This window comes from Neovison vison, chromosome 7 (genome assembly GCF_020171115.1).
Source record: "Neovison vison isolate M4711 chromosome 7, ASM_NN_V1, whole genome shotgun sequence".
NCBI classification, from domain to species: domain Eukaryota; kingdom Metazoa; phylum Chordata; class Mammalia; order Carnivora; family Mustelidae; genus Neogale; species Neogale vison.
Window position 1 is genome coordinate 106,798,761 of NC_058097.1, and position 15,005 is coordinate 106,813,765.

At 43.3% G+C, this 15,005-nt stretch overlaps 1 protein-coding gene across 3 annotated transcripts in view; it reads right to left on the reverse strand.

The window, feature by feature from the left end:
• The window catches only part of BUD13 (BUD13 homolog), a 29,287-nt gene extending 14,356 nt beyond the window's left edge, over positions 1-14,931 (reverse strand). Inside the window, exons 1-6 of one of the 3 annotated variants that reach the window (XM_044257895.1) lie at positions 13,941-14,931; positions 12,999-13,080; positions 10,803-10,896; positions 6,700-6,784; positions 2,877-3,812; positions 979-1,283 (exon numbers count right to left, since the gene is read on the reverse strand). In XM_044257895.1, coding sequence (XP_044113830.1) covers positions 979-1,283; positions 2,877-3,812; positions 6,700-6,784; positions 10,803-10,895 — 1,419 coding nt within the window. In that variant the 5' untranslated portion in view covers position 10,896; positions 12,999-13,080; positions 13,941-14,931. Of the gene's footprint in view, positions 1-978; positions 1,284-2,876; positions 3,813-6,699; positions 6,785-10,802; positions 10,897-12,998; positions 13,174-13,940 lie in introns of those variants that run through there. The other 2 variants (XM_044257894.1, XM_044257893.1) reach the window with 2 other exon arrangements.
• Between the last annotated feature and the right edge of the window lie 74 nt (positions 14,932-15,005).

A 15,005-nucleotide genomic window follows, 5' to 3' on the forward strand; every position in this document is an offset into this window, starting at 1 on the left:
TTACTATGAAATTGTCCATGAAGTAAACGACACATAAAATGTCAAAGGGTCCGGTTGCCACACAAACCTCTTTTCCCCAAAAGAGAAGAACCCCAATTCCTGAGTCTGGGACAGACAACAAGGACCATGTGGGTGACAGAGGAGACCTACCTGGGAAGTCTGGGTTGGAGGGAAATGTGCACACTGCAGGCTCTATGCCTGTTTCTTAACTGGCTCACTGGAGTAAGATTCTGTCCCAAGCACCAGTGTGCTTCACAAAACAATTGCTCAGAGTTCCTGTGGATGCTCTGGGCAAGTCATGCTTTATCACAGATTTAAAATGACAAAACACTGACTTCCCAGGTGGCATGATTTCTAAAAGTTGTTTTATATTTTAAATGCCTCTCTTTAAGCTCTGGATACAGAGACCTGCAGTCCAATTTATAATAAAAATTGCTTAGGCTAAAGTCTCACGTTGCCTGGGCACTGGGCTAAGTTGTATTTACCCTGACTCATTTGACTCTCACAGTAACCTCATGAAGTACATACTACTATTATCCATGTTTTACAGATGAAGAAGCTGGGGGCTAGAGATATTCCATAGCTTAGTCCAATATCACAAACAGCAGTTGAAGAAGTAGGACTCAAATGTATGGCCCAATTAACACAAGGTTTGTACTCTGAACTCTACTCGGTAAACTACAGTTCTCAGTTCACGGAAGTTTTTCCCGACCTATTAAAAAATGAGATTTGTGGAATTAAGAGGCTAGAAAGGCAGAGGGCACTTGGGAAACCTGGTGTCTGCAAGTTCATCTGGGCTAGGTTATAGGCAGTCCTTGCCTCAGAGAGAAGCAAAGAGCTCTTGAGGTAACTCTGCACTAGATTTACTATGCCATTAGGAGTTACCTCCTCCCTCTCTGATTTGTATATCTGAGATGTGTACATAGCTAGGAAATGAAGTCACTCTAAGGAAAGGATATGGCTCCTGAAAATTCCTACCTTCTTTTCTAGAGGTTGACTCCTTCGAGGTGGAGACAGATCAGAATCAGAAGATTGGACCCTCTGTTTCCTCCTTGGTGGAGACAGGTCAGAATCAGAGCTCCGATGTGTAGGTCTATTCCGTGGAGGTGACAGATCTGAGTCAGAATCCCTGTGCCCTGAACTTTGCTTATGTCGAGGAGGAGAAAGATCTGAATCTGAGGCTTTCCGACTGTCACTTGCATAGGAGGAAGAATCCAACGTGTGACTCAGATGTCTCCTAGGTGAAGAGCTTGTGTGAAACTTCCTATGGCTGGGGGAAGAGTCTAGAAATTTAAAAATGAAGTCTTTAATCCCCTTGGCAGAATCTTAAAAACAGAACTTACCAAGCTAATATTCAATATTCATTCAGTCCTCCTCTAAAGAGCTATCACTCACCTAAACACAAGTGCAGATGACACAGGAGAAGAGCAGAGTCAGGGACAACTTTCAAAACCAACAAGTAGGATGTGGGGATCTATTCCCAAGCTACTAGTGACTGTGACTAGCATGTAAAACCTCAATATACTCACCTATGTCATATTTATCTGAACACAGAATGGGTAAAACAACTTGCACTCAGATTTCAGTGATGTGGCAAAAGTTAAAAAACTACCTAGAGGGGTGCCTGGGTGGCTCAGAGGGTTAAGCCTCTGCCTTCAGCCTAGGACATGATCTCAGGGTCCTGGGATCAGGCCCCACATCAGGCTCTCTGCTCAGCAGGGAACCTGCTTCTCCCTCTCTCTGCCTGCCTCTCTGGCTACTTGCGATCTCACTCTGTCAAATAAATAAAATCTTTAAAAAAAAAAAAAAAAAAAACTACCTAGAATATACCTGGGTGGCTCAGTTGGTTAACCATCTGCCTTCGGCTCAGCAAGGCTCCCTGCAAGGGGAGAGTCAGGAGAAGTCTCTTACTTCCTCTCCCTCTGCCCCTACCCCCCCACCCCCGCGCTCATGCTGGGGCAGGCGCGTGCGCCCGCTCTCTCTCTCTCTCTCTCAAATAAAATCCTCAAAAAAAAAAGAAAGAAAAGAAAACAAGACCGACCTAGGGACAAAGACTGAGTAAATGAATCTCACTACACAGGCCTGAGTTGTAGACAGAAACATCATAAATCAAGTCTAAAACAGGTAATCTGCAATGGTCTTAAAAAAAAAAAAAAAGTCTTAAAAATATATATCCCTCTTACTCAGTAAGTCAATTTCTCTTTAGTTTTGTAGGAAACTTATCTAGAAGTACTTACATTTCCAGGAAATCCAACTAAAAGTAGATAAGGAAATAATCCAGAATGGGGAAGTGATTTATGTACAAGGTTCATTTTAAAATTATAAAAGCAAAAATTTAGAAATAACCTAAAATATGCAGCATTAAGGAAATGGGTAAGCACATTTATGTAACAAAACACCAATAAAGATCATACGACAAAGTGATATTTTTTATGACACAGGGAAGACAACGTTAAGTGAAAAAACCAGGCAAGATTATACATACTACACGTGTATACTACACGGAAAGGGCTTAACTACATAATAAGTGCATATGAAATAGACCATTGGCCACAACACAAAGAGTGAATGGCTCTATATGACAGAATTTTGTATAACTTTCCTTCTACTTCTTTACGCATCTCTGTACACTCTGAAATTTCTACATCAGACATGTAGCATCTTCTTATGGGGTGGGGAGACAAACAAAAAGATATATAAAAACGTCCTCCTTGCCACTGTAAATTTTAACTCTCCTCAGCCCAACCTCTCCCCACTTCCCTGCAGTTTTTAAAACTCCAAAAAATACCATTCTCGTTTCTAAAGACCACAAGTAAGAGGTCCAAAAAGAAAGCACCCAGGGGATAATTCCCTCTTATGGGCAATCAAATGCTCACCTTTAGAATCATGCTTATGAGATTTTGCTTGCTTTTTTCTGGGAGGAGAGATGTTGGAGTTATACTCATTCTTGCTTTTCTTTGGGAGTGATGCATGAGATGGTCCCGGCCCCTTCCAATGTGGAGAAGTTTTGCTGGAGGCTCTTTCCGGGGCTTTACTGCTTTTGGTTCTTGCATTAGCAGCCAAATCAGGGGAGTCATGGTGGGTCCTCCTGAGCTGCGATGTGTCCAAGGAGTCAAGAGTCCTTCTCGGTTGAGATGTGTCAGGGGAGCTATTTCGGCCCCTCCTGGGAAAAGAGCTATCTGAGGAACTGTGATGGGCCTTCCTAGGAAGAGATGGATCTGGTGTGTCGTGACGGGCTTTCCTAGGAGACACACCTGAAGAGTGACGATGATGCTTCCTGAGGGGAGAAGGATCCAGAGAAGCATGATGGGCCCTCCTGGGAGGAGATGGGTCTGGGGTGTCGTGACGGACCCTCCTGGGGGGAGAGGAATCTGGGGTGTCATGACGGACCCTCCTTGGGGGGGATGAATCCGGGGTGTCGTGACGGACCCTCCTGGGGGGAGACGAATCTGGGGTGTCGTGACGGACTCTCCTCGGGGGGGATGAATCCGGGGTGTCGTGACGGACCCTCCTGGGGGGAGACGAATCTGGGGTGTCGTGACGGACTCTCCTCGGGGGGGATGAATCCGGGGTGTCGTGACGGACCCTCCTGGGGGCAGACGAATCTGGGGTATCGTGACGGACTCTCCTGGGGGGAGAGGAATCTGGGGTGTCGTGACGGACTCTCCTGGGGGGCGATGAATCCGGGGTGTCGTGACGGACCCTCCTGGGGGGAGATGAATCTGGGGTGTCGTGACGGACCCTCCTGGGGGGAGATGAATCCGGGGTGTCGTGACGGAAGTGTCTGTGTGAGGGCAGATCTTCGCTGTGGCCTAAACACAAAGGGCAAAGAGTTACATCCCACAGGTGCTCTATTCACCCCTCGTACTCAAAGTTTCAAAAGATGCCCTGGCAGCACACATGTCAAAACAACTCAGAAATCCCAGGTCTGCCCTGCTCTTTTGCTTAGGGGCAGTCAACCAGCACTCACGAATACCGTAAAGATAACATCTTGTATTTGCCTAACAAGCCATTTAAATGCGTTTTTCATATTATACCTTGGGCTGGTACAATATGGTATTACATTATGCCATCGGGGCAGGTATCCCTGTTTCACAGACATGAAAACAGAGGCTCCAAGAAGATGAGGGATTTCTTAAGGAAAGTCACAACCACTAAGATAAGGAGATAGGCTAACGCCCTGATCCTCTAGCTGTTAATCCAATGCTATTCTTTTTTTTTTTTTCTAAGATTTTTATTTATTTATTTGACAGAGAGAGATCACAAGTATGCAGAGAGGCAGGCAGAGAGAGAGGGGGAAACGGGCTCCCTGCTGAGCAGAGAGCCCTATGCGGGGCTCGATCCCAGGACCCCGGGATCATGACCTGAGCCAAAGGCAGAGGCTTAACCCACTGAGCCACCGTAGTGCCCCAATCCAATGCTATTCTTAAAACCATGTCTGTGCAGAGCTCCCAGAGGCGCCTACTGATATTCAGACTAGATAACATACAGTTCATATTCATTCTTCTTTCAAAGGACAAACTGACTAAGACTGTGCCCCATCAAAATGAAATACTGTGAATTATTTAATCCACATCCCTGTGCTCCTTACTGGGGGGAGATCACCAGATAAAAAGAGGGATCAGCATTTCCTCATCACCTACTACAAGCCAATGATTTATACAGATTCCCTCACTTAATTTTCACAACAAGCCTGAAAGACAAATACTATTATCCTTTATTTTATAGATGAAGAAGTGAATCCTGAGAAAGATTAAGTCATACTCCCAAAGTCATACTGTTACGATGTGGTGGAGTGGTAGGGGATCCAGTCCAGGTCCATCCGACTCCAGAGTCCATGTGCAAACTCTTTTTTCTTTTTTTTTTAAGATTTTATTTATTTATTTGACAGAGAGAGAGAGAGATGGCAAGTAGGCAGAAAGGCAGGCAGAGAGAGCGGGGGAAGCAGGCTCCCCACTGAGCAGAGAGCCCGATGCGGGGCTTGATGCTGGGACCCTGAGATCATGACCTGAGCCGGAGGCAGAGGCTTAACCCATTGAGCCACCAAGGCGCCCCACAAACTTTTAAAATAGGTAGTTCACAAAAGAGTTTGAAACTTCCAGTTTTCAAAGTTATAAGGGAATGAAATGTTTACAGCAACTCAGGACATTGCCAAAATCCAATTCCTCCTCTCCTTCTACTTCTTGTCATTGAGCTCCCTGGCCCCAATACAAATAAACGCTGGGTAGGGCCCAATGAACAACTGCTAAGTGGATGAATTAAACCAAGTCAACTCCTTTACTTTGGCAAATAGCCCTATCTGACTGGAAATCACCACTCACAGAAGAGTACTGATATCTGAGGGAGACCCAACACCAAATCTAATCCATGGCATCGATAAATTACGTGATATGTATAAAAAGGAAGTAAGGATCAGAGACCAGTGAGGCTATTTCCAGTGACAAACAGGGATGGAACAGTGAGACTGAAGAAAAAGAATTATTGGGGGTGGGGCGGTTCAGTATCACTTCCTAGACCTATAAATACAAAGACTGGAAGATTCTCTCTGAAAAAAGGACTATAGAAAAGACTAGAAACACAACACAGGATAAGGCAGAAAACAGTAAGAGTAAACAAGATTTTGATGAAAGAATATACACTGATAATAAACTTCTTATTCATAAAACATTATAATGTACTGAAAGTTAACTTAAGCAATAGTGATCACTAACCAAACAACTGTCTCTTTGGTTATGCATTTTTTTTCCTTATCAGAACTGTAGGATAATTGGGGCGGCTGGGTGGCTCAGTGGGTTAAAGCCTCTGCCTTCGGCTCAGGTCATGGTCCCAGGATCCTGGGATCGAGCCCCACATCGGGCTCTCTGATAAGCAGGGAGCCTGCTTCCTCCTCCCTCTCTCTCTGCCTCTCTGCCTACTTGTGATCTCCGTCTGTCAAATAAATAAATAAAATCTTTAAAACAAAACAAAACAAAAAACCAATCAGCCTCACTTTAACAAAAAAAAAAAAAAAAGAACTGTACAATAATTAACATAAGCAAAATGTGTAACAGAGAAAGAACAAATCCTGTTTAGAAGTTAATTCTTCTACCCTTCATGTATGAAAAAGGAACACGTGTCGAGAGTAAAATGAAGTTAAATGGCTATTCAGAAGCAAGATCCCCGTTTCATGCTAGGCAGGGGGAAAACCAAGACAAATCAGAATAGGGCTAGTCTTTGCTCAAACATGACAAATGCCTTTTATCCAATCCTCAAAAACTCAAAAAATGTTTAAATAGGGAGTTAAATTATTAGCCTAGGAAGAGGGTATAGAGTGGGCAAGTGGAGGATAACGCACAGCAAAATACTAATATCTAAAGGAAGAACAAAGAAAGATTTACTCCTCCAAAGTCCTGCCTATGTACTAAGTGCCCTGCTATTTGGGCCTGAGGGGAGTGGTTACTGCAAGGTCCCCAAATAAGTCACTTCCTGACTTCAGTAACCCTAATGGCCAAAATAAAAGAGAAAACAGGATACTTGGTCCCTCAGTTCCCATGTCTTACTACCTGTGAAGAAGTTCTGAATTCCTTTTCACACTATATTTTTCAGGATCAAGGACATACTAAAACAAACTATGCGTTTCTCTAAAAGAAAAGTACAGAGAAGAAAAAAAGGCTTCCCCTATATATGGGAAGTGGAGATTTATCCATTGTTGAAACTAACCTCCCAGAAGCTTCCATTTGGCACTGGAACGAAAGGCTTCCATCTGCTTTACCTCTTCCGGCCGCTCGTCCACAAACTCAGCCACCTGTCAGAGTGAGGACACTTATGTTGAGAAAATCCAAAGGATCCAGGCAAGGAGTACTGCTGTTTCAAGAACCCGAAGCTACAACCATTCCCATTCCTAATGTACATGGCAGATGCAAGTCCATAATAGCCATGAAAAAACATGCAAACACATGTAGTGGTCCTCAATTCTGTTTGCCCCTTGAGATGTTTATCTGATTGTCCCTGGATAGTTTAATTATAGATCTTTCTCTGGCTGATCAATTTTCCTCCAAAGGTGAATTTCTTCATTACAAACCTTCTTTATCAACCTGCTAGGTACACAAGTGCTATGGATAAGCTAAAAGCTAAATTCCTTTTACCTTTTTGCTTTTACATTCAGAGTAAAAATACAGACAAGTTCCCTGTGATGCCTATCACTCACCAAGGGCTTCAGGCTCCTTATGAAGCCTGTTATAGGTAATCACAATCATAGGTTTTCTTAGATCCAACCAAGATTCTGTGTACTGATTCTGATTCTGATTCTGTGTACTAAGAAGTACACAGAATCACAGAATCTGTAAGGGATAAAAACACACTTCATATCATTCAAATTCCCAAACAAATATGGAATCTTCTTGTATCCTTGATAAATGATCACTCATCTAGTCCGTCCCTTTTATTATCGCACTCAATCCTCAAAACAGCCCTCAAAGAAAGGTTCCACACTGATAAAGAACTTTGACTCAGAGATGTTACGCAGATTTCTCAATGTCACAGCTAGCAAGTGGCAGAACTGAAATCCAAACCCAGGTCATAATTCACCTCTATTTTTCTGTTTCCATCATTCCTCAAGTAAGCGAGTTTTGAGGTAGGAAAGCGCACAAGCTTGAATTCAAGCAAGATAAACTGAGATCTAAATCACCAGCTCCGCCTCTTAATATTTGTGTAGCCTTTGGCAAATTATTTCCTCTAAACCTCAATTTCCTCATTTGTGAAAGTAGGACTCAAGGTTCTATGAGGATGCAATGAGATAATTCATGTAAGCTAAACAGCTTGGTACATGGTAAATGCTCAATAAACTATACCCATTACTCCTGTGCTGCCACTGGTATTGTGCTTGTCCTAACTGTTTTGCCATTAGTGCTGGTGGTGGTGATGATGGTCTTGCAGTGACAAAAATGAATTCAATAATCAAGATCTGTTTTAACCAGTGTATAGAGCAATGAGGCTAAAGCCTCCCCTGTTCGTGTTTTGAGGCATCATAAGAGCAAAAGACAATATTATAAAGGAAAATTAATATACTTGATTATATAAAAATTAAAATTTCTAAATGTCAAAACCTTATAAGTGAAAAGACAAATAATAAAATACATTTACGACAGTAAAACAAGTAATATATTCTTATTTATGTAAATAACAAATAAATGAAGAAATTAAAAAGTCCAATTTTCTAAACAATGAAAAAAATCCCCCCAAATTCATAAAATACAAATGCTCGATAAACATATGGAAAAATTATTCACTATTTCTCAAAGAAACTGGGTACCCCTGTTCACCTGCCAAACCGACACAGGTTCAAACCTATTGTTTTTGTTGTTGTAAACAATTCTCTAGTGTTCATGAAGAAATGGAGAAAATGGCATTCTCAAACAACTCTAGGGAGAGTATAAAATTGGTACGACCTTTTGGAAAGCAATATGGGAATACAGCTCAAAAGGACCAGAGTTTCTAACCTATTAATTCCATTTGATAGGAATAAAGAAAAAAACAGATTTCCACAATGTTTTCTGTATAAGATGTTTTTCAAAGCACTATATTTTAAAACCGAAAACCACCCATACATACAGTAAAAGGACAGGTTAAGTTAATACATATAATGAACTACCATTGCAACCATTAAAAGTCATGTCCTCAAAGAATATTTTAAAATCTTACTAACGAAGTCACTACATACTACTAAGTGAAAGAGCAAGTTCCAAAACCATATGTTCAGTATGATCCCGATCATATTTTAAAAATAAATAAAATACAAACTTGTATAATCTATAAATTAAAGACATACACATCTAAATGTTAGCAATTATTACCTCTGGACAGTCACAGATAAGTGATTATTGTATTTCTTTTTTTTTTTTTTTTTAAGATTTTATTTATTTATTTGAGAGAGAGACAGTGAGAGAGAGCATGAGCGAGGAGAAGGTCAGAGGGAGAAGCAGACTCCCCGTGGAGCTGGGAGCCTGATGCGGGACTCGATCCCAGGACTCTGGGATCATGACCTGAGCCGAAGGCCGTCGTCCAACCAACTGAGCCACCCAGGCATCCCTGATTATTGTATTTCTTTCAAAATTTTAAACCTTAAAATTCCCAAATATTCTAAAATAAATATGTATTGCTTTTATAAACATTAAAAAAAACAAATATTGTAAACATTAATTGACTGGATCTGACTCAAATTAATTGGCCCCTTAGGATCATTATTTCCCTTCTTCCTTTGTTTTTTTTAAATGATTTTATTTATTTATTTGAGAGACAGTGAGCACAACAGACAGCACATGAGCAGGGGCAGAGGGAGAGGTAGAGAGAGATGTGGACTGCCCTGCTCAGCAGGAAGCCTACATGACAGGGAGTCCTACGTGGGGCTCAGATCCCAGGACCTTGGAGTCATGACCTGAGCCAAAAGCAGACACTTAACTGATTCAGCCACCCAGGCACCAACCCCTCTCCCACCTGCCCTTTTTTTAAAGTAATCTTTAAACCCAATGTGGGACTCAAATTCACAACTCCAAGGTCAAGAGCAGCACGTTCCACCAACTTAGCCAGCCAGGTGCCCCACTATTTGATATGAACCTTCTCTTAAAAGATGTATTATAGAATATGCTGGGAATTAACACTGAATATACTCATCTGGAATTCATTTTTACAACCTGTTAGTGCAATACAGCCTATCAATGGCTCTCCTTTTCACCGTGTTTCTCAGCAAGGTTTCCATGATGGAACCAATCCAAGATTACTTGCCTATGCTTTTGCCCACTTAGTTCTTACTGGTTCTTCAAAACTCAGGGTATTTACATCCTTCCTAGAATTTCCCAGTGAGGGGCACCTGGATGGCTCAGTGGGCTCCCGTCATGATGCAATGGTCCTGGGATGGAGCCCCAGGTCATAGGGCTCCTGGCTGACCTGGGAGTCTGGTTTTCCCTCTCCCTCTGCACTCCTTCCAACGTGTGTGTGCGCACGCATGTGCGTGTGTGTGTGTGTGTGTGTGTTTTCTCTCTCAAATAAATAAAATATTTTTTTAAAATTCTTAGTGGATGGGACGCCTGGGTGGCTCAGTTGGTTGGACGACTGCCTTCGGCTCAGGGCGTGATCCTGGAGTCCCGGGATCGAGTCCCGCATCAGGCTCCCAGCTCCATGGGGAGTCTGCTTCGCTCTCTGACCTTCTCCTTGCTCGTGCTCTCTCTCACTGTCTCTCTCTCTCTCAAATAAATAAATAAAATCTTTAAAAAAAAAAAAAAAATTCTTAGTGGAATTAAAAAATGTGCTACTCCCCCAGTGCTCTAACAGTACTCGGTGCATATGTGAAATGTCTCTCCACTATTTATCACATTGTTGAAATCTGAAATTCAGTCTCCCATCTAGGGTATGGTCTTTAAAGTCCAGACACTCGGTTTTATTAACCTACCTATCTTCAGTACTTAAACAAAAGTATACAATTTTAAACCAGCTGAATCAATGAACAAAAGGAACAAATAAAAAATTTCCTTTAATTGAACCTGAACATTGTTTTTAAGGTACATTTCAATAAACCGAACCATGGCTAACTATTAAACATTACAATTAGAAGTCCTGCCTCTCTGTGATTAGTTCCCATTTCTAGGCTAATGAGGCCCTCCATAAACAAGAAAACAGTCTACAGGCATCATCAAAGAAGACTACTTTAAAACAACTCTTTGAAAAGTGTCAATCTCTTTTCTGCCCTCAGCATATATACATATATATATAAATCTACCCTGTACTGGAATCAAGGTTGAGAAGTCCTCACAGCCTCAAAAGATACATACCACAGGCAAATCTCCATCATCATCATCATCATCCTTTTCCGGTTTAGTGGTGGAAATAGATGTCCAGCTCACATCATCATCCACAATCCTCATTCTAAATGTGAAAAATAAAAAGATCAAAAAGGAAGAATCATTCTTGGAAACTGCCTACAAACACTTATCTATGGATTTTAGGATAAAGTTCAAAATCCTACAAGATTCTACAAGGTCCAGTCTTTGCCTATATGGCCAACTTCACTTTGTACCACTGTCTCCATAGTTTACTACCTAGCTGGTCATCTTTGGTGCCTGGAATGAGCCAAATTTCTTACCACATCAGTTTTCACATGTTCAGTTCCTTCCCTCTGCCTGACCTACTCTTTTTTCTTTAATGGGAAACTCTTAAGATTCTTAAAGAGTCCTAACTTACATTTAATTTCCTTGAGCTTCTCATATAGTTGTATAATTAGATCTTTAAATCATAAATATGATTTATTTTCTTTGTGAATAATACAATGAAAGTATCCCATGGATGCATAACGGGTTGAGGGAGGTAAGGAGAGAAGCACCCGAATAGGAACTGTGCCTTCTCATCCACAGTGATATCCTCAACACCCTGAAATAACTGGCATAGAAGTACGTATTCAATAAATGTTTGTTAGACAGACGAGTCCAAATAATTAACAATGACTGCCATGACATGAACATTCAATTTGAAAAGCCATGATCACTTTATACATCTCTAATCATAGTCATAAAGTGATATCACTATTACTCTCATTTTAAAGATGTGTCAACAGTCTTAAAGAGATGAAATATCCTGCCCAAGCCACACAGCCCACAAAGTGGCACAGGTGGGACTCAAACTCTGACCAGCATTACTCCAAAGCTCAAGCTCTTTTCACTACATGGCACTGTCTCCAACGAACTTACACAAGTCAGAAGGGCAGGAAGACAGAAAGCAAGAATAGGCAAGAACCAAACCAGGAAAGGGAATGGCTACGTTCTTTGGAACCGGGAGTATTAGTTCCCTAGAGCTACCTAACGAAGTATCACAACCTCGGGGGCTTAAAGCAACAGAAATGTACTCTCTCACAGTTCTAGAGGCTTGAAGTCTGAAATCAAGGTGTGTGCAAGGGCATGCGCGCCGGCAAAGCTCTAGGGGAGGATATTTCCTTGACTCTTCCAACTTCTGGCAGTCCCAGGCATACTCTGGCTAGTGGCAGGGGAAATCCAATCCAATCTCAGACTCCATCTTCACATAGCGGTTCTCCCCCATGCCTGTGTTCAAATTTCCCTCTTCTTAAAAGAACACCAATGGGGCGCCTGGGTGGCTCAGTGGGTTAAGCCGCTGCCTTCGGCTCAGGTCATGATCTCAGGGTCCTGGGATCGAGTCCCACATCGGGCTCTCTGCTCAGCGGGGAGCCTGCTTCCTCCTCTCTCTCTGCCTGCCTTTCTGCCTACTTGTGATCTCTGTCTGTCAAATAAATAAATAAAATCTTTAAAAAAAAAAAAAAAAGGACACCAGTCACACTGGATTTAGCGCCCGTCCTAACCCACCGTGACAGCATCTTAACTAATTATATCTGCAAAGGCACTATTTCCAAAGAAAGTCACGTTCTGAGGTTCTGGGTGGACATGAATGGGGGCGGGGACACCCTTCAACCCAGTACACTGAGCTACAAAGTTCTCATTTGAAAAATGGGGATAATAACACCACCAACTTCGTGATAGTATTCCGAAGCTTAAAACGTCTAAAATACTTAGAATGGCATCTGGTACATAACAAGAATTACAAATGCTGGTGGTGGTTGTTAACAGCTTCACTAGCAAGAGTAACAGGAAGTAAGCACAGTTCTCTGACTCAGGAGCACAGCCCCTGGGATTGCTGAACCCCACAGACAGGTCCTGGGCCCTAAATATCCAGACAGGGAGGCTCTGGGTGAGCTCCACCATCATTGTCAGGGCACGACATTCATTTTCATCGGGAGAGGACGGAACGCTCCAAAGGCGGGGAAAGAGTAATGAAAGTTAGAGCCGTCTTCAGCAAGGGAAGATACCGCCCAGGGGCGCGCGGCGCCTGAGCCTGGCTCCCGAGGTGTCCCCTGAGGAGCCTGGCGGGCTGCGCGCAGAGAGGAAGCGCCGGCCGAGGTTCGCGTTGGGGGGAAAGAGGGGCGGCCAGCCGCCACAGGCCCGGCCCCGCCAGAACCAACTCACCCCTTGCCGCCAGCCCCGCCAGGCTTCAGCCGCTTTCTGCGACGCTTGCGACCGGAATCAGGGCCCCCATCGACGCCGGCACCTGCCCCAGACAAGTAACGCTTCAGATACTCGGCCTTGGAGAGCGGCGGAGCTGCCGCCATGGCAGCGGCGAGGGCGGGGAGACGGCTCGGCGCTGGGGACAAAATTCTTGAACGCGAAACGCACGGAAGGACGCGAGGGGGCGGGGCCGCTACCGGAAGTGGCGAAAAGTGAAGGGAACTGACCCGGGTGACAGGTGAGCGCCCTGGCGGACTCGAGAAAAATGCGCGCTACGTCCTGCGCCCACTCCGCGTCGGTCGGCCGACCCGACCACGTTTTCTGTTTGTCCATCTATCTGCCCCTTCAACATGATGCAGCTCCAGAAGGCCCACAGTGTCAAGAACGTGGGCTGTGGAGTGGCAATGGAGCCCAGGCTCAAAAACTTCCTACCTGCAGGACCTTGCACAAGTTATTTAACAAACTGGGTAGTATTATGGTGACCTATTCAGTGGCTGCGAGGAATGAGATTACTTGTACCGCGTGAAGTGTTCAAAACAGTGTCTGACACACGTATATATACCAGTTATTTGTATTAGTATGTATTTTGGTTGGGGGGTAGAAACTGCTCTAATAGGCTAAGTACCATTCAAGAGAGGAAATCAGGAATGCCAAACCCAATGTAATTACTATGAAAAAATACGGTTTCTAACCTGTCAGCTTCCCCACGTTTGACAGAATAAGTAGCCCCCAGCTACCTCTTGCCTAGGACCTTTCCAGTGAAAAGGACCTGGCTATATGTTCAAAAAAACAGGAAGGTAGAGAGGTTGAATTCTAAATTCTCAAGTTTTGGAGAGGGCGTGGGAGGCAGAGGGCAGAGACACTACTTTTCTTTTTGTGAGCATGCAGATTTACATGAATTACCTCATTTAACTCTTAAAGTTCTCCAGCGGTTTTATTATCGTGTTTTACAGGTGAGAAAACCAAAGCTTGGAGAGGTTAAGGAAGTTGCCCAACTTCACAAAGCCAAAACATGATCCCTGGAAGCAAAGGCCAGCAAAGTGAGGTGCAAGAAGTAAATCCAAAGTTTGTCAAATAAAATATCAGATCGAGTATGTCCTTTATCTCAACATGTTAAATTGTTGCCACTGTTTGAAAGCATTTTAGTCAAGAAGGCTGTTATACTTTATAAATGCTCAGAATTTAGACTGTACTCAAAAACTATATATATATATATATGTATATATATATATATTAGAAACAGGTGTGGACATCACAGCCCTGACCCATGAACTTTTAACCCCTGGGTTATCCTGACTGGTCCAGCTCAGGCCCAAGAAGGAAAGCAGACTGGGTTGGGTCTCTGAGAGCTTGTGGCTCAGTGAACTGATAACAGGGCTTCACTAGCTGGAGGGCCCCACAGGTCCCCCAGACACAACCCTGTGTTGGCTTCTAGGCCACTTTGGTGACTCTCCAGCAACTCCAAAGCCCTGCCTCTACTACCCTGCTATCAGCAGGCATTTGAAAACTTCATCTTTCTGCTCCAATGAAGTTACTAGTACTCTCTCAGCCCCATCAGCCTATCTCCTGCCCATCTGGCTGGAGTTCCACCACTCCTCTTTCTAATCAACACCCAGCCTTGGCCTGACAAGACCCAAACTCAGATCCCAACCCTGCTTGCCTCATAGGGCAGCTGAACAGGATCAAATGCATTTATGCCCAGGGGCACTATCTGAGTTTTGCCCTCTGTTTGTCAGCTGCATCTAATAAAGCAAATGCAGGAACTATGGATTTATCCTGCAAAGTTCACTTTAAATTCCATGAACACAGGGCTTTATTTTGTTCAGTTCTGTAGTGTACCTGGCACAAAGTGAGCACACAAGTATCTACTGAAGGAATGAATGAAATGCCAGCTCCAATCCCCAAACGGACTACACCGGGGAAAATTTATTCAGGAGGCTGAATTCTACCAGCATGATATCAAATAAG